Source organism: Rhinolophus ferrumequinum, chromosome 25 (genome assembly GCF_004115265.2).
Source record: "Rhinolophus ferrumequinum isolate MPI-CBG mRhiFer1 chromosome 25, mRhiFer1_v1.p, whole genome shotgun sequence".
Classification (NCBI taxonomy): Eukaryota; Metazoa; Chordata; class Mammalia; order Chiroptera; family Rhinolophidae; genus Rhinolophus; species Rhinolophus ferrumequinum.
Genome location: NC_046308.1, coordinates 24354169 through 24377458, shown reverse-complemented (window position 1 = coordinate 24377458; position 23290 = coordinate 24354169). Strand labels below are relative to the sequence as shown.

The 23290-nt window shown below is 53.9% G+C and overlaps 1 protein-coding gene across 4 annotated transcripts in view; it reads left to right on the top strand.

The window, feature by feature from the left end:
- Positions 1-14284, top strand: part of TXNRD2 (thioredoxin reductase 2) — a 48355-nt gene extending 34071 nt beyond the window's left edge. For all 4 annotated transcript variants that reach the window (XM_033097716.1, XM_033097715.1, XM_033097718.1 and 1 more), the window contains 7 exons: positions 4116-4252; positions 7755-7850; positions 8342-8434; positions 10017-10088; positions 10260-10357; positions 12744-12952; positions 13992-14284. In XM_033097716.1, coding sequence (XP_032953607.1) covers positions 4116-4252; positions 7755-7850; positions 8342-8434; positions 10017-10088; positions 10260-10357; positions 12744-12867 — 620 coding nt within the window. In that variant the 3' untranslated portion in view covers positions 12868-12952; positions 13992-14284. The remainder of the gene's footprint in view (positions 1-4115; positions 4253-7754; positions 7851-8341; positions 8435-10016; positions 10089-10259; positions 10358-12743; positions 12953-13991) is intronic.
- Positions 14285-23290: the final 9006 nt, after the last annotated feature.

Genomic DNA, 23290 nt, shown 5'->3' with positions numbered 1-23290 from the left:
AGGAGCAGAGCCTAAGAAGGAGCCGTGGGGGTACAGCCCCTTGCCCTGCCCTGCGCTGAGGAAGCCCCACCTGGCTAATGGCCCTTCTCTGAGGACCTGCCCAAGGAACAAACTGCCCTCTTCATCCTGGTGGCGACCAGGGAGCAGAGATGTGGGAGCTTCCAGAAGTCCCACCCGAGACAGCCATTCAGCGGCACTTAAAATCCAAGCAGGGTGCCAAAAGCCCAGGCCAAAAGGGGAGCGATTCCTTGGGATGTGAAGTGGGTGGCCTACTATGCTGGGATGGGGAGTGTTACCTTCATTTTTGCATAGGATAGGAGGAAAATGGTCAAGGACACGAGTTGGTACACTTGCCTGTATCTTGTTTGGTGCCATTTATGTCGGTCTGGCCTGGGTTGGGCACTGTTCATGTAGCGGAGCTGCCCTGCTTGTTTGGCCGGCCACTGGGTTCCACCATGGCACCTATTCTCCTCCCCTCTGGGGTTCCAGGCTGGAGCTGAGTGGGGGCCGCACCATCTGACTGAGCCCCGGCACCTGAGGGGAGACGCAGCCATGCTCTGAGCATGGGAATAGAACTCAGGAAGGGACGTGTCCCTTCCTCCTCCATGACCACTGCCTAGGTTGCTTGCTCAGTGAGGCCCATCGTGGGGGCTCTGGGCCCGGTGTCCTGGCTGTGGCCCTGTGGGGCTGGTGGAGCCTGGCACAGCTCTGGGGTATGGCCCCAGGGTACGGGGCCCCCGCCCACTCCAGGCCTCACCTAGCACAAGTCCTGCTGACATAGCTCCAAACCCCGATGTGGCACAGCTGCCCTTTTCAGGGCTATTGGACTGCCTGGTGTGGCTTCCCTCTTCCTTCACTGTTCATTCTAGAAGTATCAGTGGAGCACGTGCAGGCATCTTCTTTGCTATATACTGTTTAACTTCTCTGCCCGTCCCCCTCTAGCCAGCTAGCCATCCATTTATTTATATCAATGGTCTGACTCACACGTTCCCATGTACGTTCCGAGTTTATGTACCTAACGTCCTAAAAAATTCTGCCTTCAAAATGGACTGTAGAGGCCACCTAATTCATGCCTTTGTTGTTATCTTCTGTTACTACTTTTAAATTTATCTTTATAGTAATGCCCTCTTATCCATGGTTTCACTTTCTGCTGTTTCAGCTACCCACAGTCAACTGCGGTCTGAAAATATTAAATGGAAAATTCCAGAAATAATGCATAAGTTTTAAATTGCATGCTATTCTGAGTACTATGATGAAATCTCGCACGGTCCCGCTCCATCCCGCCCAGGATGTGAATCATCCCTTTGTCCAGCTCTCTATGCTGTGTACGTTGTACGTTCCCCACCTGTTAGTCACTTAGTAGCCATCTTGGTTATCAGATGAACTCTTATGGTATTGCAGTGCTTGTGTTCAAGTAACCCTTATTTTACTTAATAATGGCCCCAAGGCGCAAGGGTAGTGATGCTGGAATTCGGATATGCCAAAGAGAAGCTGTGAAGCGTTTTCTGTAAGTGAAAAGCTATGTATATATAGGAAAAATCATAGTATATAGGATTCAGTATTATCCATGATTTCAGGCATCCACTGGGGGTCGTGTTATGTATCTCCCATGGATGAAGGGGGACTACTGTATTTTCTTTAGGACCTCCGAGCAGTTTGGCTGGCATCTGCAAGGTGTGTAGTTACCATGGTTACCATAAGGCACATAAGGAAATGCTCTTGGCCTCCTGTAACTGGCCAGGCAGGAGTAGAGGGGAGAGCTCAGATGTAGTGTGGTCGGCATCAGAGCAGGTTGGTCTCGCGCCGCCAGCTTTGCTCTCAGACACTCCAGCCCCACCCCAGAGCTATCAGCAGGTGGACCCTGGTGAGCTGCTATATGCAGTGCTCCCCAGAACCAGGGGCCTAGGGAGGAACCAGAGGGCTGAGCTGTGAACCTCATGCCTGTAGGGACCCTCAGCCCACCCGGCAGACCCCCACCAGTCCTGCCCACGGGGCCTAGCTCCTTCCTTGCTGAGGCTCAGCATGTTCCAGTCCCTTCCTGAGAGTCAGGCCCCCAGGCCACCTGGGAAGGACACTGGCCAGGGTGGCATGTCCCTCTCTGCATGCTCATGGGTCTTCGTTCACACGATTCAAGTGCCAGCATCAGCAGGGGTCTCAGGGCTCAGGTCACCCATGTCTGGTCTGGTCAGCAGTGGGTGCCAGCCTGCCTGGCACCTGATTCCTGTGGCCAAGCAGAGTGAAGAGGCTGGAGCCGGCTCCCCATGAACATGAGAAGCACGGCTTAGCCAAGTCTCTGTTTTGACTTCCCGCTCCAGGAGAGCAGCTGGAGACGAGGTTTCCCTTTCACAGGGCTTGTTCTTCCAGATGTTCAGATTGGCACCACCCGCTATCCGACCTCTCATGTGTCTGAGCCGCCACGAGCTATGGGAACTAAACCTTTGAAACCATTCATCTTTGCCTTCAAGGGATCACCCTGAGCCTCTGGAGTCCCTGAGGGGCCACCCACTGCCCGCCTAGGGTCAGGCAGGAAGAGCTGCTTTTGCCATGCCCTGGCTCAGCAAGGCCACGTCTGAATTAGAGAGAAAGCTGGCAGCTCAGCTGTGATGAGCCCCAGGGCTGTAATATATGGAACCCAGCAAGGAGGCAGCAGAGCTGACACCCCTGGGGACCGTTATCCCCTGTCCCTCCTGGCCTTTGCACCCAAGAGCAAGATTAGACACGCTGACTGCACCAAGTTGTACGTGTGGTGTGCTCTGCACGTCAACCCAGGTCCTCTGTCAGGACCTGGGGGCTGAAAACTAGGGCTGTCTGCTGGACAAGTGCCATGGGCACACAGGAGACGTGGAGCTGAGGGCTTTGTAGCATGGAGTTGCCACAAGGCCTGGCTTCTAGCCCCACTTGCTCACTGCCTGCTCTAGGTCAGCTCCCCTCCATGTGGCTCCCAGAGGACATCCCCCTGCCAGACTCTGGGGACACAAGGCCACAGCCTATCCACGCACAGTCTCATGGCAGGATAGCAGCGTAAACCCACCATGAAATGCTGTCCTGCCCCAATACAAGCCTGCAGGAGGAGCGCTGTCTGGGAGCTGGAGAGCCCTAGGGTTGTGGAGAGAGTGGGAAGGAGGGCACCCCACCCCGGGAATGGACACTCGTCAGGCTGTTGGCTCACCTGGGGCCCAGAGGCAGGGGCTCCATGGAGACTGAGACACCCCCAGCCAGGAAATGCATGCACAGGCCACAGCTTCTGTGAAGGGCATGGACTGTGTATATTATGTGTCTTCCCCTTGGGGCGTGAGGCCTTTAGCAGCTGCATGGCCCTGTCACGCTGTGTCTGTGGCTGCTCTGCCACATCCATAAGGCACCCAGGCCTGGGGTGGGCTGGCCCCTTCAGTGAGGAGGGGTTTAGAGATCACAGTCTGGAGGCACATCGCTCTTGGGTCGTCGCTGCTTCAAGACCTTTCTGTGGTCAGAGCCAGGAACTTTGCATTTTTTAAAAAGTCATGAATTTCCAGTTCAAATTTAACATTATCGAGTTTTAATTGTCCTCTTTGAATGACACATAAGATCTATTTGCAGCTTGTTTATTGTTAAGATATAACCCTGTGAGGATGTTTAGTTAAAATGTGGGTTCCTACAGGCTCTTAAACAAATTACCTTCTTATTGCTCCGTTACCAACTTCACAGACAGTCGGGCCCCTTTGTTTCAGGTTGTTTACGGGTCAATTTTTGATTTAATTTTATTTTTGAATATATAAATTGTGTATATGATTAAGAAAAGAAAATTGTATTACGGGGTGTGTTTAGAGAAGTCCTGTTCCCATCTCTGTCCCCTCCCCTGTTTCCTCCCTTTCTGTAGCTCACTATTTCTATTAGTCCTGCTTTATTCTTTCATTGATTCTTCGTGCAAATGTAGGGGTGTGTGCGTGTGTGTGAGCACCATAAGTACATGTGTTTGTGTCTGAGGCCCATAGAGGCCAGGAGCCCCTTGACGATGTTTCTGTTTGATGTTTTACCAATTCTAAGTGGACATTCTGAGAAGTGTTTTAAATAAACCAAAAGATCTCGGTCAAAACCGCTAAAGAAAACCTTTCAGCCTTGCTCTTTATTTCCTTCAGGTCGAGTTCCAGAAACCAGGAGTCTGAATTTGGAGAAGGCTGGAGTAAACACCAACCCCAACACTCACAAGATCCTGGTTGACGCTCAGGAAGCCACCTCCGTCCCCCACATCTATGCCATCGGAGACGCAGCAGAGGTAGGGCCTGTGCCCACTGCCTGACCCCCACCCCGGCCACCCAGCCCAGCTGAGCCACAGGGACACACGTTACTCACAGAAGCTCTGGGCCAAGCCCCAAGTGCTTTTAAGCCTCGATTTCTGGGAAGAATTGGGCATCAGTTTCTGCTCTCTTGAATGTTCTTCCTTTCTGTAGAGGGCAGATGGGGAAGGCTTAAAAACGGCTGAGAGCACCCTTAGCAAGTTTCTGTCATGAACCTCTGTGTCAGTTTCAGGGGTGGACATCTGTTCACACGCCCCACGGCGCAGGCCTCAACCGCCCCTCAAATGGGCTGGAGGTGCAGGGCTCTAGAAATGCTGCTGCTGGGCACAGCCTCGGGGCCATGATGGCCCCACAGTGGCAGGCCAGACTTCCTCACCTCAGCTTGCTCTCTGATCTGGGGGCAAGTCAGCACGCTCTCTCCCTGGGCTGTCCCCACCCCACTCAGGGGTCTTCCTGCTCTCTCTCCTGGAAAGCGTGGCACACACCACCCTGTGTATCCCCAGTGGAAGCCCTGTCCCCCTGCTTGGGGGCATCTAATCAATGCCCCTCCTCCCCTCTTCACGGGCCCCCAGCAAGACCTGCAGCTGGTCAGTTGTTGGGCCCCTGCGCCCCTAAAGCCTCAAGAACAGTTGGCCTGTCCTATACATGTGCAGCACATCCCGAGGAAGGTGGCTCAGGAGGGTCCCTGGTCAAATGGGACTAAGAGGGGCACCCGGCCCCCAAGACCCTACCAGGCCTCTTGGCTGTGAGACCTGCCAGCGTCACCACCCTGTATGTTAGTTTCCCGGGGCTGCCATCACAAATCACCACAAACTGGGTGGCTTAGAACAACAGAAATTTATTCTCTCATTCTGGAGGCCAGAATTCTGAAATCAGGGTGTTGGCAGGGCCGTGCTCTCTCCGAAGCCTCTAGGAGAAGGATCTTTCCTCACCTCTTCTAGCTTCTGATGGCCCCAGACCTTCCAGGAGTGGAGCTGCAACACTGCAATTGCTGCTCCATCTTCACACGGCCACTCCTTTGGATGTCCGTGCATCCTTGTTTGCCTCTTACCAGGACCCTTTCATTGGACTTAAGACCCAGCCTCATCCAGTATGACCTCATCTCTATCCTTATCTTAATTATATCTGCAAAGACCCTTATTTCCAAGTAAGGTCACATTTTGAGGTTCCAGGCAGAGGTGAATTTGGAGGGGATGCTATTGGACCTACCGTGATGTGTTAGTTTACATCATGTAGTGACTGAGTGCCCACTATTGTGGCACTTATCTGGGTTCTGGGGCCTACTGCAGGGACAAAAGTCCTAGCCCTCGTAGAGGGTGACATGCTGGTAGGGGTCACAAATGACAAATAAGTAAACTATTTCAGATTCAGAAGATGCTTAGTGGCAGGGATCAGAAGAGACCTGGGAGGGGAGTGGTGGCAGCGCTAGAAAGAGCCTGGGGAGCTCAGCGAGGTTGCTCATGGCCACGTGCACCCCAGAACCCACTTTGTGAAATGCCTGGGGGTAGGGAGGCCAGGATCTAAGTTAAGTGAATCCCTGGGTGCAGCACCCTGGAGCTGAGGGCACAGGTGGCAGTTGTCACCAAAACTGTGGCACCAGCTTTCCCTCAGTGTCACTTGCCAGCCTCTGCTGTGGTCATGATGTTTTGGGGGCTTCGAGAGAGCATGGACACATGGAGACAGGCCAGAGCAGGGCCGCATACAAGGCTGGGCCTTCCCTTCACATACAAGGCTCACTGCTCTGCACAAGACTAGGTCCAGCCGGGAGCAGGCTGTGGCTCGTCTTGGGATGTGGGGTTGTGCGTGCATGTCTGTGTGTGTGCATGTGGGTGTGTGTGTGTGCATGCCTGTGTATGTGTGCATGTCTGTGTGTGTGTATGCATATGGGTGTGTGTGTTTGTTCCTGAAGGGGCAGCCTGCACATCTGGCATCAGTCTGCCCTGCCAGACATCCAGCCCCATGCAGACCCATCCTGCTGGGGCACCATGGTCCCTGATAGCCCCAGTGTACCAGAGGGGTCCCCACCAGCCGTGGTCAATGCTCAGATATGAGCCAAGGGGCTGCCACTTGAACCCTTCAGGCCTCCTGGCAATCCAGCTCATGGAATGATACATGGGGCACAGACCACCGAGCAGAGGAGGGACTGGGGGCAGCATGGCTGGGGCGTGTGGTCAGAGCTCTGGCCAGTCCTCGTTCCAGGCCATCTTTGACCATCTGATCTGCCCGTTGCTGTGGATGGAAATGAGTGGCTTTCCATGTCCTGGAGTGTCCTATGGATTCGGTCCTCGTAGCCTGGCAGTGCAGTTGCTCAGTGTGATCTCTGATGGCCTGGACGTGGCATTCTCTGGTAGTGGCCTTCTGTGTTCATCCTGTGAGCTGTGCCCTAAGATAGCACTATGGGCTTGGGAGAGAGTGCCGTTCGCATCACAGACACTCTCCACCCACCACGGGAGCTGAGCAAGTTGGAGTTCTGTCAGCTGCAGGAGAAGCCTTTTGAGGTTTAGGGAGGCACGTGTCCCTGTGATGTGGGCCACACCCCAAAGGCTCCCCAGTTTCGTGCCAACATAGCAGAAACCATATTTCAGACCATGTTGCTAGAAACATATGGTACACGCAAAGTCATTATTTATTCAGACATTCAGTTTGCTCACTTGGAAAGGTCATTCTGAGCAGTCACAAGAGTTAACGCCCCAGTGGTCCGTGGGCGGCCATTGTTTGGTGCAATATTGTGCGTGTGTGCCTGGAGGTTTCCGCACCTAGCCGGGCTCGCTGGAATGCACAGCCTGCTCTCTGGAGTTATCTCTGTGGATCTCCATTCATTTCTGGAATGTCAAACAACATCTGCATTTCCTGCTGCTGCAGAGGTGATTGACAGCTGGTCCCAGGCCGACGCGTGCAGGAACGCTGGGGGCCATGTCACCCCCCCCCACACACACACACACACACTCCCCAGCAGGACACACCCTGGGACAGAGCAGCGTTCCAATTTGGGATTTGTAATGGGCTGTGACACGCAAGTTGAGCTGAATGTCAGGAGCTCACAGAATGCTTCCAGGGCCCATTTTAGCCCAAACCCCAGTGAATGCAAATGGTTGACCAGTAGCAGGATCTCTTTTGAGCTTTGTCGAGAGGGGGCAGCTCTTCAAGGTCACTGACATGAAGAAGGGGTTCAGAGAGAAGCCGCACGTGAGCGTGGGTACAGCGGTGGGCTCCTTAGCAGCTCACTCCTCTTCCGGGGAAGGGGTCATCTCCACAGGTGTCTCCCAGAGCAGGACAGAGGGAGCAAGGAGGGAACCAGCAGACCCCCCGAGGGCCCTGGGCACTGCTTTCTCACCTCAGAGGCCCAGCTGCGGACAGCACTTGGGAGTTTCTGAAAGGGAGACACTTTACTAGGAAGGCGATGGGTGGTGGTGGGGGCACTGCACAGACTCCCCTAGACTTCGTGCTGAACTAACCCCGTGCTCCTCCTTCCTCTGTCAGGGGCGGCCTGAGCTGACACCCACGGCTACCATGGCAGGGAGGCTCCTGGCCCAGCGGCTCTGTGGCCAGTCCTCAGACCTGATGGACTATGACAACGTGAGTGCTCACTGCTCTTCACAAGACTAGGTCCAGCCGGGAGCAGGCTGTGGCTCGTCTTGGGATGTGAGGTTGTGCGTGCATGTCTGTGTGTATGCATGTGGGTGTGTGTGCTTGCACACCTGTGTATGTGTGCATGTCTGTGTGTGTGCATGTGGGTGTGTGTGCTTGCACACCTGTGTATGTGTGCAGGTCTGTGTGTGTGTATGCATATGGGTGTGTGTGTACTCTTCTGCACGCGCGTACATATGGGTGTGTGTGTGCATGTCTGCGTGTGCATTCATGTAGGGGAGTATGTACGCCTTTGCATGTGCGTGCGTGTATGTGCATGCACATGTGGGAGGTTCAGCTTTGTGGGTGCAGCCCAGGAACAAGTGAGTGAGTCTACCCACTGTCTTGTGACCTGCCAGCATATCTGGGGCCTTGGCCCAAGTGGGGATGCTCAACCTTGGGTTCTTAGGGGCATGCCTGACTCAGAACCTGCTTTCCAGGTCCCCACAACAGTCTTCACCCCACTGGAATATGGCTGTGTGGGGCTGTCAGAGGAGGAGGCCGTGGCACGCCATGGAGAGGAGCATGTGGAGGTAAACAGGGCCCTGAGGAGAAGGGGGTGCCACAACATGACGCCTGTGTGGTACTCCTGCCCCATAACACCCCCTTCCCGAAGGAGGCCCAGCAGGCGAGCAGGAGCTGGACAGGACAGGAGCGGGGTGGGACGTGGGGACCCAGAACGATGGTGGGAAGGGGCCTGTGAGACGAGTATAAGGGGGTGACCCCAGAAACTAGGGGTGTGGCCCACCGCACAGGGGCACTTGTCTCCCTAGACCTGGAAGGCTTCTCCTGCCCTCCGACCTCTGCTCCCTTTGTCCCCTGCCCTCCTGCCCTGACCTGTCCCTTCCCCCAGGTACCTCGCTTTCCTGCGACTCCCACTGTGGTTCCCACAGTCTCAACTTCCCCACCCCACCCTAGCCCCATGCCAGCCCCTGCCTCTCTTCCTCTTCTGAGATCCTCCCCGTCCCTGAAGGCCCCAGACAGCCCAGATTGGGTACTCACCCTGGAGGCAGGGGGTTTTCATCAGACAAGGTTGTTTCTGGGGTCTGCTCCAGCCGGCTATGGCCTGGGGATGGCTACAAAGCGTGCCCCAAGTGGCCCAGCAAGACGCGGGGAGGCTTTGGTTGCTGGAAGCCTTCAATGTGGCTTTCTCTTGCTGCTGCAGAAACTTGCAGGCGGACTGGTTAGAAACCAGACCCCATGTGGTCACAACAACAGGGCTTGGTGCCCTTTGGGAATGAGTCACTGGACTCCAGGGCCTGCCCCTTGCCCCAGCGCCCTGGTCTCCTCCATCAACAGGCCAGGCCTGACAGGCCAGCCATCCCCCCAGCACTTTATTTGCTATTTTTGTTTGATTCATCACAAGTACACTGGGACATATGTTCATGGCATTTTATAATGTTGTTTTATGTTTCACAATGTTGAATGGCCAAATACCCTTTGTTTGTTTTCTTTTCAATTCTGTCTTAGTTAGAACAATATTCTCTGAAGCTCCATTAATTAATAATGGCTGTGTAGCACATGTGAGGGCCCTGCTCATTTTTTACTCGGCCGCAGCCCCGAACACGCTGTCGAGCCCTTCTCGGGTGCTGAAAGCCTTTGTCCGACAGCCAGTGTGGGCCAGGGGCTGCCCCGCGCCTCCCACTCCTCCCTGCTCAAGTGAGGGCCCAGCAAGCACTAGGGTGCCTGAGGGAGGCCAGATGGCCGCCCACTAACCCACTCCTGCCCCCCACTGCTGAGGTCGCCCTGTCCACTCTGCAGTGCCTACCTGGTCTGAGCTCCAGGGCGGGGCCCATGCCCTGTGCTGACCCTTGGGCTCTGTGATGAATCACAGCAGGCGGTGCTTGGCCACTGGTGCCATGTTCATGTAGGTCTCAGCCTGGATGGGAGAGATTCTGTGCTGCAGACAGTGTGGCTCCAACCACAGGTGCCTGTGCGTGGGAGAGAGATGTACTCTCCGTGCCAGCCATGTCCTGGCCCCAGACCACAACCTGCAGGCCGAGTGGGAGGTTCTGGGTTCCCGCTGCACGCACACAGCCTGCTGGACCTGGGAAGTGCCCGCGGGGCTCGATATGCTGCAGTGGCTGACCCCAGGAATCGGTGTCTTGTCACCAGGTTTATCATGCCTTTTATAAACCCCTGGAGTTCACAGTGGCTGAACGGGATTCATCCCAGTGTTACATAAAGGTGAGTGTCCTTACGGGCCTGGCCTGGGGCACGCCAGGTAGTGAGAGGGAGGGAAAGAGCAGGGCCCAGGTGGGGGAGCTTCACACAGCCACACATGCCCCCGGGGCTGGGCCGTGTGCAGCCCTGGGGTCCTGCCTCCAGCCAGGCAGCAGCTAACAATGTGGCTTTCAGATGGTGTGCCTACGGGAGCCCCCGCAGCTGGTGCTGGGCTTGCACTTCCTCGGCCCCAACGCAGGCGAAGTTACTCAAGGATTTGCTCTGGGGATCAAGTAAGTGCAGAGGAATGTCGGCGGTTACGTGATGCTCAGACTGGTGTCCCTCTGAATGTTGGCAGCACTACAGTGGAACGTCCGCTGCACTGACGTTGCTTTTATGTAGTGTTGTCCATGTTTTCAGCAGAGCGTCTCCTCAGATGGGGCAGGTCCAGCCAGACGAAAGGCAGCTTTCTTCTGCAGCCAAACACTGTTAAGCCAGCCACACCGAGTGTCTGTATATGGTCGGGGCCACCTGGGGAGCGACGGAGCGACCCTCTCCCTGGCTGGCCCTGTTTGGGGGGTCACTGTTTGGGTCTCTTCTACTCAGAATGAGCAGTGTTGGGACCTTTGCTCATGGGGCCCATCGCCCAGGTGGTCACAAGTAAGGTCTCAACCTCGAATGTGCCGTGAGAGCCACCCCCAGGGCAGACGTTGGTCTACTGGAGCCCCAGCCATTTTCTGCATCTCGCCCTGTGTCTTTGGCATAGGCTGTGCCTTGTGGGGCCCAGAGCTGCCTGGAGCCTTTGCTGATGGAGGCTCTAGGTAGGAGTGGGTTATGCAGGGCAGTGAGGAGTTTGGCAGCTGGGTGTGGGGCTGTCAGAGGCAGAACGGTGGGGTGAAGCAGAGGTGAAGGGCAGGAAGGGCCTGAACTCATAGAGGAGTATGCGTGAGCCACCTGGATTCCTACATATGCTTGGGGTGTGTGAGTGTGGCTGAGAGCCTTGGGGGTGGGTGGGGATGGGAGGTCTGAGCACAGGGCAGGGGTTCAAGGAGCAGGTTCGATACCCAGAAAGGCTGATGGAGGGACTGCAAAGGCCAACGGTCTAGCCTTCAGATGGGCCTGAGCCCTCAGATGGGGGCACTCCGTCACAGAGCAGCGAGCCTCAAGCCCCACGGTTGCCTCCTAGCAAGGCAATCACTGGGTTGTGGGGTCAGTTTCTCCTGGGTTGGAGGCAGGGGCTGGGTCTCAGAGGAGAGGAGAGCAGGCAGGGCTGGGTCCAGGGTTAGATTCACAACTTTGGAACATGCGTCTGTGGTCCTTGATCACGGGATGCATGTTGCTCCCTGTTCAGTCCAGAGTGACCATTGGAAGGGAGCCCATGAGCCTGGTACAGACTCTGCTAAGTCCTGCCAGAGCCTGTTGGGGATGGGCAGTCGACCCTGGTCACAAGGAGAGCAGCCGAGGGTGACCCCTGGGACCTGGCCCACTGACCTGTGGTGAGTGCGGGAGGCCAGGCTGTGCATAGCACCGCAGCCCCAACTCCAGCCACGGGGGTCTCTGGGGCTGTCAGGAGAGGGAGAGCCATGGCTCGCCCACAAAGCCATCTCCATCCATTCTCTGACATGCTGGACTGACACTGAGCTTCTGGAGCCATTTCCGGAGAGACTTAAAACGTGGCAACCTTTTTAATAATGCAACTGCAAAGGGCTGATTTCTTTAATATGCGAAGAGTTCTTAGAAATCAACAGTAACGATTATAGGACAGATCCGATAGAAAGATAGAGAACACGAATAGGAAATTCGCAGGAAAAGAAACTAAAAATAAGTAGAAAGCTGCTGTGCCTTGTTCGGAATTTAAGATGTAATTGAAACACCAAGAAATTCTTTAGGTTGATGAGGGTGTCCAGTATCTGCACAGTGGAGACACTGAAGGTTTGAGCAACTCAGTGGAGTGATGACAGCAATGTTTCAGACACAGGCGGGAGGAGGGGCTGGACCCGCCCGTGAGGGCCTTCTGTCCACATTTGAAATGTACACACTGGTCGTTCGTGGTGGGAATCTTCCCACCAGATAGATATTCCAGCACATGTGTGCACAGATGTAAGAAGAGCTGCTTGCTGCAGCCTTGTCTGCAAATGATGGTGGTTCCCTATGGAGCGTCCACATGCACTGTGCCCCAAGGACTGAACAGTGCATGGGGGGTGGTCGCTGCTGAGCATGCAGGGGGCACATGTGTGACAAGTGCTGGGTGCGGAGCAGAACAGGGTTGGGGTGGGGTGGCGCTACAGTAATAAGAAGTGGGCTTGGGCAGAGTGAGGAAGGGGGCCTCACAGAAGGCCCAGCTGGAGCCCCCACCCAATTAGGGCTGTGCCTCAGGGGCTGGGAGCAGCAGGAGGCCAGGCTGGAGCAAATGAGGGAGGGGGCAGGTGGGAGGCGGGCTAGAGGTGGGGCTGCTTGGCCAGTGCAGGCACCAGGCATTTCCTTGGAGGGAGATGGGATGAGTCCAACAGGTGTTGGCAGGTGTTCCTGGCGACTGGCTGGAGGAGAGGGTGCAGGACTGGGGGACAGTGAGGAGACCAAGACTTCTAAGACCCTCTCCTTTGTGCCACCTTCCCGGGGACAGAGTGATGTGAACATGCCTCCCTGCACTGCCTGATTCTCCCCTCCCCCTGCGCGTAGGTGTGGGGCCTCCTATACGCAGGTGATGCGGACGGTGGGCATCCACCCCACCTGCGCTGAGGAGGTGGCCAAGCTGCGCATCACCAAGCGCTCGGGCCTGGAGCCCACCGTGACGGGCTGCTGAGGGTAAGCGGCCATCCCTGCCAGGCCCAGGGCACACCGCACGCCTGCTGCTCCCACAGACCAGTGCTTCGGAGGCTCAGATCCAGGTACACACGTGGGGCAGGGGCTCTATGTAAAGGCAGGGAGGAGTGTGGGGTACCACTGTGAACTGCTCTACAGGGGTGTGGCAGGCTGCACCTGCCATGCCACCTCGGACAGGTGAGCCCGGGCCCAGGCCACAGTGCCAAAGAAACGGGGCTGGGAAGGGAGGCCATTGAGGGCCTTACCCCCACCCCCCCCCCCCCGCAGGGTATCCCCAGACCCTGGCCTGGCTGCTGCTGCTCCCCACATGCAGAAAGTGTCTTGAGGCAGGGCTCACATCCTGTCCCAGGTGGTCTGTCCCAGGTGGGACCTAGGTATAGAAAGTGTCCCTCAGACCGAGCTGAGTGGGCCTCTGGATGGGAGGAGCAGTCCTTCCTTTCCCGCCTTGCTCCACACAGAGCAGCACTGGCTTGTTTCTCTCTTGCCCAGAAGGTGGAGATGCTGCTTTGTGCACGGCTGCCACCGCACAGCTGGTTCTGTTAGACCTTCGCAGTCAGGCTGGGCGGGCGGCAGCCAGGAGTCTTTAGCTATGTTGTTGATCCCAACTCTCTTCTGAGGAGGAAGACATTAGTGAGACCCTCCTTGACCCCTGCCGAAGGGAGGCCTGTGGTCAGGGCCTTTCATCTGCCGGTCTGAACATCCTCCAGCTTCCGAGCGCTGGTGTGAGGGGCCGAGCAGTGGCCGAGGGTCCCGTGGGCAGTGGGCCCAGGGCCTCTCCAGAGGCACTCTGAGCACCTGCTGCACCATGGCTCCCCAGCCAGAGCTGCCTTAGATATGGACAAACAAAAGGCATCCTGAGGAAACTCTTATCAGAGTGTCACACCTACCAGAAATGTTTTGTTAAGAGTGTGCCATAAATTTTTATCATTTCGAAATATTTTTTCCAGTATCACTGCTCCCTGTGACGCATCAACCTGGGGGAGGGGGACTGAGGGCTCTCTTCGAGGCTTGTTTCTCATCTCCCTGTGTGTGGGCATGAGAGACATGACCAGGTGACAGCAGGGATGGTGTGGCCACCTCGTCTGACCGCCCCATCTTTGGCAGGACAATGGAGACCACGCCCAGGCGAGCCTCGCCCCTGCCTGGAGAGCCCCTGAGGTAGACTGTGTGGGGCGGCGTGTCTGGATGGCTTGCCCCTGTGTCCTGCGGGGATGGCTCCGCCGGGGCTGTCAGCCCCACACCTGTACCTCGCACCCCCTCCTGCCTGGGCCAGCCCGGCCAGGCCCCGGATGCCAGACAATGACGACCTGTGCAGAAACCCACCCTATGGGCTGCGCATGTCCGAGCCCCCTGGCGTTTCTGGAGTACAAATAAAGAGGGTGTTTTCCTGAAGCGTGCCCCGCCTGTGGCATCCCCGACATGCCCCCCAGGATAGTTCAGGCAGAAATGGGGCCTGGCCACGCAGCCCGGCACACCTTCCCCTTCATCACCTCCCTTCGTCATTTGGGAACTGCTTCCAGGTTGTGCTTCGATGGGAGCAAGGGCAGCATCACCTCATTCCCAGCAGCCACGCCGGGGAAGACCCTGACCATTTTTCTCCAGGACAGACCTCGGGGGATCCCCCCTGGGGCCCTCTGCCCAGGTCTCCGTGTGCCCTGCAGGTGGTTAGGAGGGCTTTGTTCCAGAGCATCCTGCCAGCGGTGTGGCCCAGCAATAGGAGTGGGCAGGGGTGTTGGAGGCTTTCTGCCCCCTGAACGTCAGGCACCTCATTATGTTTCCATGGTGGCCTCCAAGTCAGCTTGTCGGCTGTGCTCAGGCTAATCCTGCACATTGAGGCTTGATGGGCCCAGGGAGCGCCCGTCGGCACCGGCTGCACCTGTCAGTCACCACAGAGAGACAGCGCTGACAGCGACAGGCAGGGCCCGGCATTGTGCTGAGGCTTTAGCGGTGGTTAATCTGGTGTCTTTCTTAAGAAAACATCACTTAGTCTGCCGGCCCGGGAGCCCTGGATGGGACCCTGCTTGTCAGCAAACAAAGGAATGTCTTTGCACCTTAATGGGCCTATGGGAGCCTCAGACTCTCCGTGTGAAGCGTGTGCAGGAGCTCTCAGACGCCCAATTAAGATGCCAAGTACTGGGCTGGGCCGGGCCCTCTCGACAAGTGCAGTGAGAGATCATCCATGTCCCATTTAACGCACGGCTGGCAGCGCGCCCCTACCTGTATCCTGCGGGGAGGGCCACCTCTCCACTGGGATGAGGTGTTCTCCTGCCTCGGAGGCAAAGGTGAGGTCTGCAGAGGTCAGCTAACCGCGCTGCCGAGGCACAGGAAGGGCCTTCAGATTCCTCACTTGATCGGCCCCTGCCTTGGGGCAAACAAGGAACCTGAAATGGCCTTGTTGCTTTTTGTCATAATGGAAATAATGCTACCTGTGTGGGAACCTTCAGTACCCACCAGGCGCCTGTCTGAGGTGAGGATCAGGAGTGCCCATCGCTGGCAGGCAGAGTGCCGTCCACATGCTTGTGTCCTCACGGGCCCTCTGAGGGTTTTCTCCGCATGCCCCTTTCCCCAGCATGGACCTTGCTCCAATACACCTGCTGGGTCTGTAATACCCACTCTCCATGCTGTGTTTGGCCGGTGTCATCACCTAGAAGACTAAAGCATCCTTGCTGCTGGGCACCGCCATCCTCACTGTCCAGTCCTGCAAGGAATAGCTCTTGGGGGATGCCTCCTGTGTGTCCCTGAGGCTCCATAGCCCCCGTTCTGGAGGCCCCAGACCCACTGGCTCTCCCAAATTGGGGCTCACACCCCGCCAGTAAAAGGTGGGCAGGAGCCTGGCCCAGTTCATGAGCAATGAGCATTCCAGGTGAGATCCTGCCACAAAGGGCCTGACCTCAGCCACCGCTGTCACCTGGGTCACATGCTGTGTCAGTACGTGCTTGCCAGCCATGGGGCCCAGCGACCTGGACGTCCCACATGCACTCACTGCTGTGGTGGCGCCTGGGGATGAGAGCCCAGGGCCTCCGTATGGATAGCCGCTTCACTCAGGGCAGGGCCACTGTGCATGTGGGTCTCAAGGATAAATAAGAGCATAGGTGGCAGGACAGACACGCTGAGCTGCAGTGGTGTCATCCCCCAGTCTTTTGCACTGCACTTGTCAAGACCACCTGGCTCCAGGCTCACTGAGGGGCCAGAGCACTACAGACCAGGTGCTCTCCACCTGGCCCCAGGGCCGCCTTCCTGCCACCTTTATGTGTTTTTATGGTGCAGTGAAAATATGATTTTAATTCCTTAGATTGTTTCACGTAACCTGCAATTACCCCCAGCAACGGCCTGCATGCTTCTGCTTATGTTTCCAGATTGGCCCGCTCAGGGGCCAAACCACCCCCTCCCTGCCTTACCCTTGGCTCTGAAGCCACGCAGGTCACTCTGTGTCTAACCACCACTCCTCTTCCTCCCCTATGCCCCTGAAGTGCTGTCCCTGAAAGTCCCGAGGCCCTTTGGGAGGCAGGTACACAGGATGAGTGACAAGCAGTTATCCAGGGCTGGACTGAGAACAGAAGGGGTGAGACAAGGGAGGGGTGGGCCTGGCCGGAGGAGGGGATCTGAGACTGACATTAGGGGGTACAGAAGGGGGCATGAGCTCATTGGAGGTGGCCGCGATGCTCAGTCCCCCTCCAAACCCTCTGCAGGCTTCCCCTGCATCCCACAGCCCTGCGCAGACCCCCCCAGCTCTGCTCAGTGGTAGCAGGGAACACCTGCCCTATGTGTGTAGCCACTGTGCTTGAACGCAGCTTGGGAAGGCCTGGCTGAGGAAGTGACCACCATGCCAGGGGCCCTTGCAGGCAGAGTTGCCCTATGAGAAACAAGTGGGCGTCAGGTGGTGCCTATGGCCCAGGGTGTCTGTGCCTGTGGCCTCAGGTTTGGGCTTGCCCCTGAGAACCATGGGGTGGCTTGTCCCACAGCATCTTGGCCACACGCCTCACTTCACGTAGCCCAGGCAGCAGCTTGGAGGCACAGACAGTGCCCTGGGCCCCCGCCTACTCCGCAGCCTGAAACAGGTCTGAGCCCCTCATCCACAGCTCACTGCTGGGTGCAGAGCTGCCGGAGCTCCTGCAATGCAGGTGGCCCAGAACCCTGCAAGAGGGATGCCCTGAGTTGGCCAGGCAATGTACTGGTAGGGGGCTGTGCCATCTTGAGAGACCCATGGCCTCCAGGGCATATTGCTGAGCCCTCTGGACCCTATTCTGGTGACCCGAGCCGCCCCGGTGAGGGGGTGCCTTGCGTGTACTCACTGCCCTGCACTCACATCATTCATTGGAAGTGCACACACTGGTGTCTGGGTCTTATGATTTCATCAGAGTCCAGGCCAGCGTGCTGAGGGGCAGGCCACCAGAAACCACTCCTGCCTCCCAGAGGTGCTCACCGCCAGCTGAGCCTCCCAGGACCCTTCTGGGAGCCACTTTTCCTCCCTCCCCACCATGGTTTCCCTGGGTGCCCTTCCCCCAGGCCTGGTCCCCTCCTTGCCCAGCCTGACCAAGCCTGCTCTATCCTTTGCCTGCCCACTTCCTTCTTCGTCAGTGCCCCCCGATCCAGCTGGGCCCACCCCTGGGCCCTGGTCAGGGCACACGGTGAACAATGTCGGCCAGTCATTGCCAAACACAGGTGAAGGAGGTTCCTCCACTCCCGGCCTTCTGCACGCCCAAGCCGAGGGAGGTGCCTAACACTCCACCGAATAGCTTCTCTGCTGGGCCTTTTCCAGAAGGAGGGCTCCCCAAAGCTGTCCAGACACCAGTTCTGTGCTCCCCACTACCCAGGCCGGCAGGAGCATGGGGGAGCTGAGATGCCAGGTGCCCCCTCAGACAGGCTGGTGAAGGAAGGAGTTGCACAGGTGCACTCAGGACAAGTCCAGCTACAAGTGTTCCAACTTTGGGAATAACCAGACAGTCATTTTAAGATTCTTCAACAGGCAAGAACTGCCAAGAGACTGATAATCAGGAGAACTGGAAGAGATGTCAGTTCATGCGGAGAAATCAAGTCACATATGTGACTGCAGAGGGGTTGGTGCCCATGCCCCCAGCTAGGGGTCCCCACCAGGCAGAGTCAGGGCTGAGTGATTCCAAGAGTGAAGCCCTGGGTTGGGGACAGGGTGGACAAGGCTTTGGATCGATTTTATAGATGCTGCGTCTTGTTCTACATGTACTTGATCATGGGACGGCATGGGCTGCAGCCCTCAGACCTGGGTGTGACGTCTTCGGGACAGCACGGCCCAGTGCACTCCCCTACAGACCCACTCTGGGCAGGCCTGACCTGCTGCCTACTCTGCCCTTTGCCCACTCCTCCCCCATCTGCCGTCCCAGCTCCAAGCAAGCTCTCAGGTTTCTGGTCCTACCACTGAGGGCTCCAGGAGCCCTGCACGTCCTGGTCCCTAGCCAAGCACCTGTGCCTGCAAGGGCAGTGAAGAAGCTGCCGAGTGGGCCCACGGGGCTCAGCAAAGCATCTTAGAGCTGAGCTCGCCTAATCCCAGCCCCAACGTGCTACGGTGCTCGGGTTTCCCTAATCCCGAAACCTAAACCAGGTCCCAGCAGACGTCCCAGTGCCATTCGAGTGGGCAGCAAGAAGACCCCCTCCCGTGTGCCTGTTGTGTTTGGAGCTGACCCCCACTAGGACAGGACAGGGAGTTGGGCACCCACATGGGTGAAGATCCAACCCTGATGAGCCCCCGTGAGCTCAGGAAATAGCCGAGCCCTCAGCTGCTTAGCTGGTCCAGGCAGGAAATTCAAAACCGGCGGCGACAGCAGAAATGATGGGCAAGACAGGCCCACCTCAAGCCTGCCGAGGTCCTGGCCTCTAGGGTTTCATGGGACAATGATCGGGCCTTGTAGTTCCGTGAAATTGAGCTTTTTTATTTTTTCTAATAAAATCTGGATCTTTTTGGCTTATAACTGATGATCAAATAACACCAAATGCTTGGGAATAAAGTAGGACCATAAACGAGACCGTGTGACCTTGTTATGTAGCAGCTGGGGGTGGGGGGTTAAGAGCCAGCTGGGCCCAGCTCCCTGCTCTGACCACTGGCCACTGACCCAGCCATGGCTCCCAGGGCACTGGGTGCCGGACACGTGTGTGTGAGCACCCCAGCATGGGGCACCTCACAGGCTTCCATTGTATAGTTCCATTAGTGAGGCACACAGGCCACGTGTGGTGAGAACAGTTAATGGTACCTTGTAGCCTTTAGCATCTTTGAAGAATTTTCATACCCATAAATTCCCGCAAAGCAGATGTAATTAGCCCGTGAGCTACCAGGGTTGATATAGGAGACAGAATGTGAGGAGATCAAAGCAACGTCCGGATGTGTTTTTTTCGGGCCTCCCACTTGATGAGTGAGAAAACCAATGCCCAGACCCCCCAGAAGTCCCCGTGGGGCGCAATGGTGCAACCACGCCGCCACCCTGCCCACTGAGGCCTCACTACCAGGCCCCTGCCTGCGGGAGAGGGTGGGTGGGAGGCAAGACCTCTGTACAGCTTCAATGGCTCATTGTTCAGCCCGTGGTGGCTGGAATTGGGCCGGGTGATTATAATAATAAAGTCTTAACAATCAGCAGTGGTTGGGTTTCCATAGCTTGGGGAGTATTTGATTTTCAAAGTCTTTGGCAGGGGAGAAGATGTATAAATGGAGTATGTTGTTCATACCAGCCCACTCTTAGCAAGTCAGAATCCCATCCACCGCCTTTACGTCTCTCCAAAGGTACTGTACCTGTCAGCTCCCTGGTGCCTGGGCACGTCAGGGTGGGAAGCTGCAGCAGGAGGCCCAGGCACAGTGTGAATGAGTCCTGCCTTCACCAGCTCAGACAAGCTCTGACCCCCCACCCCCACCCCACACTCCGAGGACCGCCATGAGGACCTGATACCTGCCACAGTGGAGGCACTCACTGAGTGGGATTGCTCCTTTTAGCCTTCCTTTTGCTTTCTCCCACAGCACACACCTGGCCCTACGCCTTTATTATGCTGTTTCCTCAGTCCACAGATGGGCCTCTATCCTTCTGCCCTGGCTCTCCCTCTCTTTGGTTAAGATTCAGTGCAGGTTTCCCCCTCCAGGAAGCCTTCTCTGACACCTGGCAAGAGGCCAGCTTAGGGCTTCCATGCAATAGTGTTTCTCTATTAGCATTCTTTCCTCTCTTGCCCTAAAGGAGCCTCCTTTCTCACACCTTTGTCCCCAGCATGGTGCCACATAATTGGTGCTCAAAGCATGCCTGTCGAATGTTGGCATGAAGTCTTTATGTGATATTTTCTATTCTGAACGTTCATGATGCCCTACTCTGCAAGATCTGGGTACATGTGCTCCACACACACTATACGTCCATAGAATCTGACCCGACGTCCTTCAGCTTACTTCCTTTCAGTCCTGATGTGCTAGGGCCACACAATGTGGGTGGGATTCCAGATCTGCTCTGAGCATTTCATCAGGTAGTGTGCCCTAACTCCAAAGGCAGGCACAGCTGAATCGATGTAAAACAAACATATGGATCGGCTAGTCTGGGCAGTAACTGAGCAGCTTGTATAGGGCTAACTTTTCCACAGGTGAAAATGACCAACTCTAGAAAAATAGGAAAGATAACTGTTTGAAGGCACTGAAGGTCAACCAAAAGCAGTCAGAAAATAGAGGGAATCCAACTACTGGAGGAAGAGAAAAGTACAGAGTGAGATCCATATTTATACTACTTTTACCCCGAGGGCCATCTCTAGCACATAACAGGCATGACTAGAATGTGAGAAGAAAGCTGTAGTCCTATTGGCTTGAGGTGCCAGAGAACCGAGTTTTGGTCGGCTGGAACATCAGGAAATAAGGGTTTTAAATCCTTTAAAACCTGCACATAAACTCCCCTCAAATTCTTGTTTGACTCCCGAACTGCTCGTGCATGATTAAGACTCAAAAAGTCCAGGAAGATGATAACAGAGACTCAGTTATCGCCTACCACAGGGGAAGAGACAGTTTGAACCTCAAGTCCTGCCAAGTTACAGGGACTGTGTAAACACTGTGGGCTCACCATTGGAACCACAGAAAGTTCATGCCGTAGGAGAAGAAAGTATGTTCCAGGACTAAAGGGTTTGCATTAGGGCTAAAGGCAAAACTGCAACAGATCCACCCTAACAAAGATAAAACCAAGCCTCCAGAAGTTCAAAATGGAAGGCCTGCTAAAATAAAAGTCAGTGCACATCAGAATAAAACAGAATCCAAAGCCTCTAAAAGTGCCACAGACAATGTCCAGAGTGCAATAAAAATTACTAGACATGCAAGGAACATGAAAATGTAATCTCTAACCAAGAAAAAAGTTAACAGAAACCAGCCCAGAGATGATTCAGATGTTGGAATTAATTTAAAAAACAGCTATTATAAAGATGTTTAAGTACTCAAAGGAAAAAAAAATGGTCTTAATGAATGAACAAAGGGAATTTAAGCAGAGAAATGGAAACTGTAAGAGAATCAAATGGAAAGTCTAGAGCCGAAAAATACAACAAATGAAAATGTAACTGGATGGACTTTAACTGATTTTGAGAACAAATTGGAGATGGCAGAAGAAAGGGTCAATTAATGAAGACAGATTGAAAAAAAAGTCTCTAATCAAAAAATTACAGAGTAACACTAGAGGCAATATAAACCTGAGAGACCATATTAGAAAGTCTAAAATGTGCCTCAGAAGGAGAAAGCAGAAAGAATGAGGCAGAAAAAAATATTTGAAGAAATAATGACCTGAAAGTTCATGAATTCTAAATCAACATACAGATTGGAAAATCTCAGCAAATCCCATATCAAAAAAGGTTAGCAACAAGTTCACGAACTTAATTGTCAGACCTCGTATTCATATCAAACAACATAGACTGCAAGAGAAGGAACTTTACCAAAGATAGGAACATTTCATAATGAAAAAAGACTCAATGCGTAACTATCATAAATGAGTATGCACCTAAAAACAATTGCAAAATTAAAATGAGAAATGGACAAATCCATACGTATAATTAGAAGTTTTAACAATTGATACAATAACTAGAAATATTACATAAGAGCTGAACATTATCAGCCACCTAAGCCTAATTGACATAGAATACTGTGCCCAACAACTACAGAGTATACAGGTTTTATTTTCAACAAAACCCAGTTTGTTTTCTCTTATATTCTGATGAGTGGCTTTTTAGTTAGAGCTTTATTAAAAATTATAATAATATTTTGAGGTATAATGTACACATGATAAATTGCACCCATTTAAAGGGTACAATTTGATATGTTTTGACAGATTTATATATATACACACACACACACACACTCAGGAAGCCACCCCAACAACAATCAAGATACAGAAACTTCCACCTTCCAAAATTTCCTTATGCTCCTTTGCAGTCATTCTTTCCCTCCACTTCCTGCCCCAGGCAACCACCGATCAGCTTTCTGTCACTATTGATTAGTTCGCATTTTCTAGCATTTTATATAAATGGATTTATACAAGTGTATGCTCTTCTGTGTGTCTGACTTTCAATTGTGTAGCAGTAGGTGATATTAGTTTCTTTTTTTTGATGAGTGTGTTCCATTGTATATATAGTTTTGTTTCTCCATTTTGTTTCTCCATTCACCAAGCAGTGGGTATTTGGGTCATTTTTGGCTATTATCAACGAAGCTTCAATGAATGTTAATGTACAAGTCTGTGTGGACATATGGTTTCATTTCTCTTGGATTTACATCTAGGAGTGAAATGGCAAGGTCATATAGTAGGTACATGTGTAACGTAAGAATGCCAAAGAGTTTTTCTGAAGTGATTGTACCATATTCCCCCCATATTCTTCACATTCCTTTCAGGCACACAGGGAACTTTCACCTAGTAGACCATACACTGGGACATAACAACAACAAAATAACAAAAAGGATATTTTGAAGAGCCCTCAAATATTTAGAAATTAAACAACATACTTTTAAATAACCCAGGGATCAAAGAACTCACAAGAGAAATTGGAACATAATTTGAATTGAATTATTATAAAAACACAACTCATCATTATTTCTGGGAAGCAGCTAAAGGAGTGGTTAGAGAAAAATGTATAGCTAAATACTTATGTTAAAAAGAAAAAAGGTTTATGATTCATGACCCAATCAACTTCCTTATGAAATCAGGAAGAGCAAATTCAGTCCATAGGAAATAGAAGAATGGAAATAGTATAAATGTGGACATCAGTAAAACAGAAAATAGACAACAGAGAAAAATCAATGAAATGTTATTTGAAAAAAAACAATATACATATTCAATGCAATTCCTATCAAACTGCCAACGTCGTTTTTCACAGAAATAGAACATATAATCCTAAAATTTATATGGGACCATAAAAGACCCCGAATAGCAAAGGCAATCTTGAGAAAT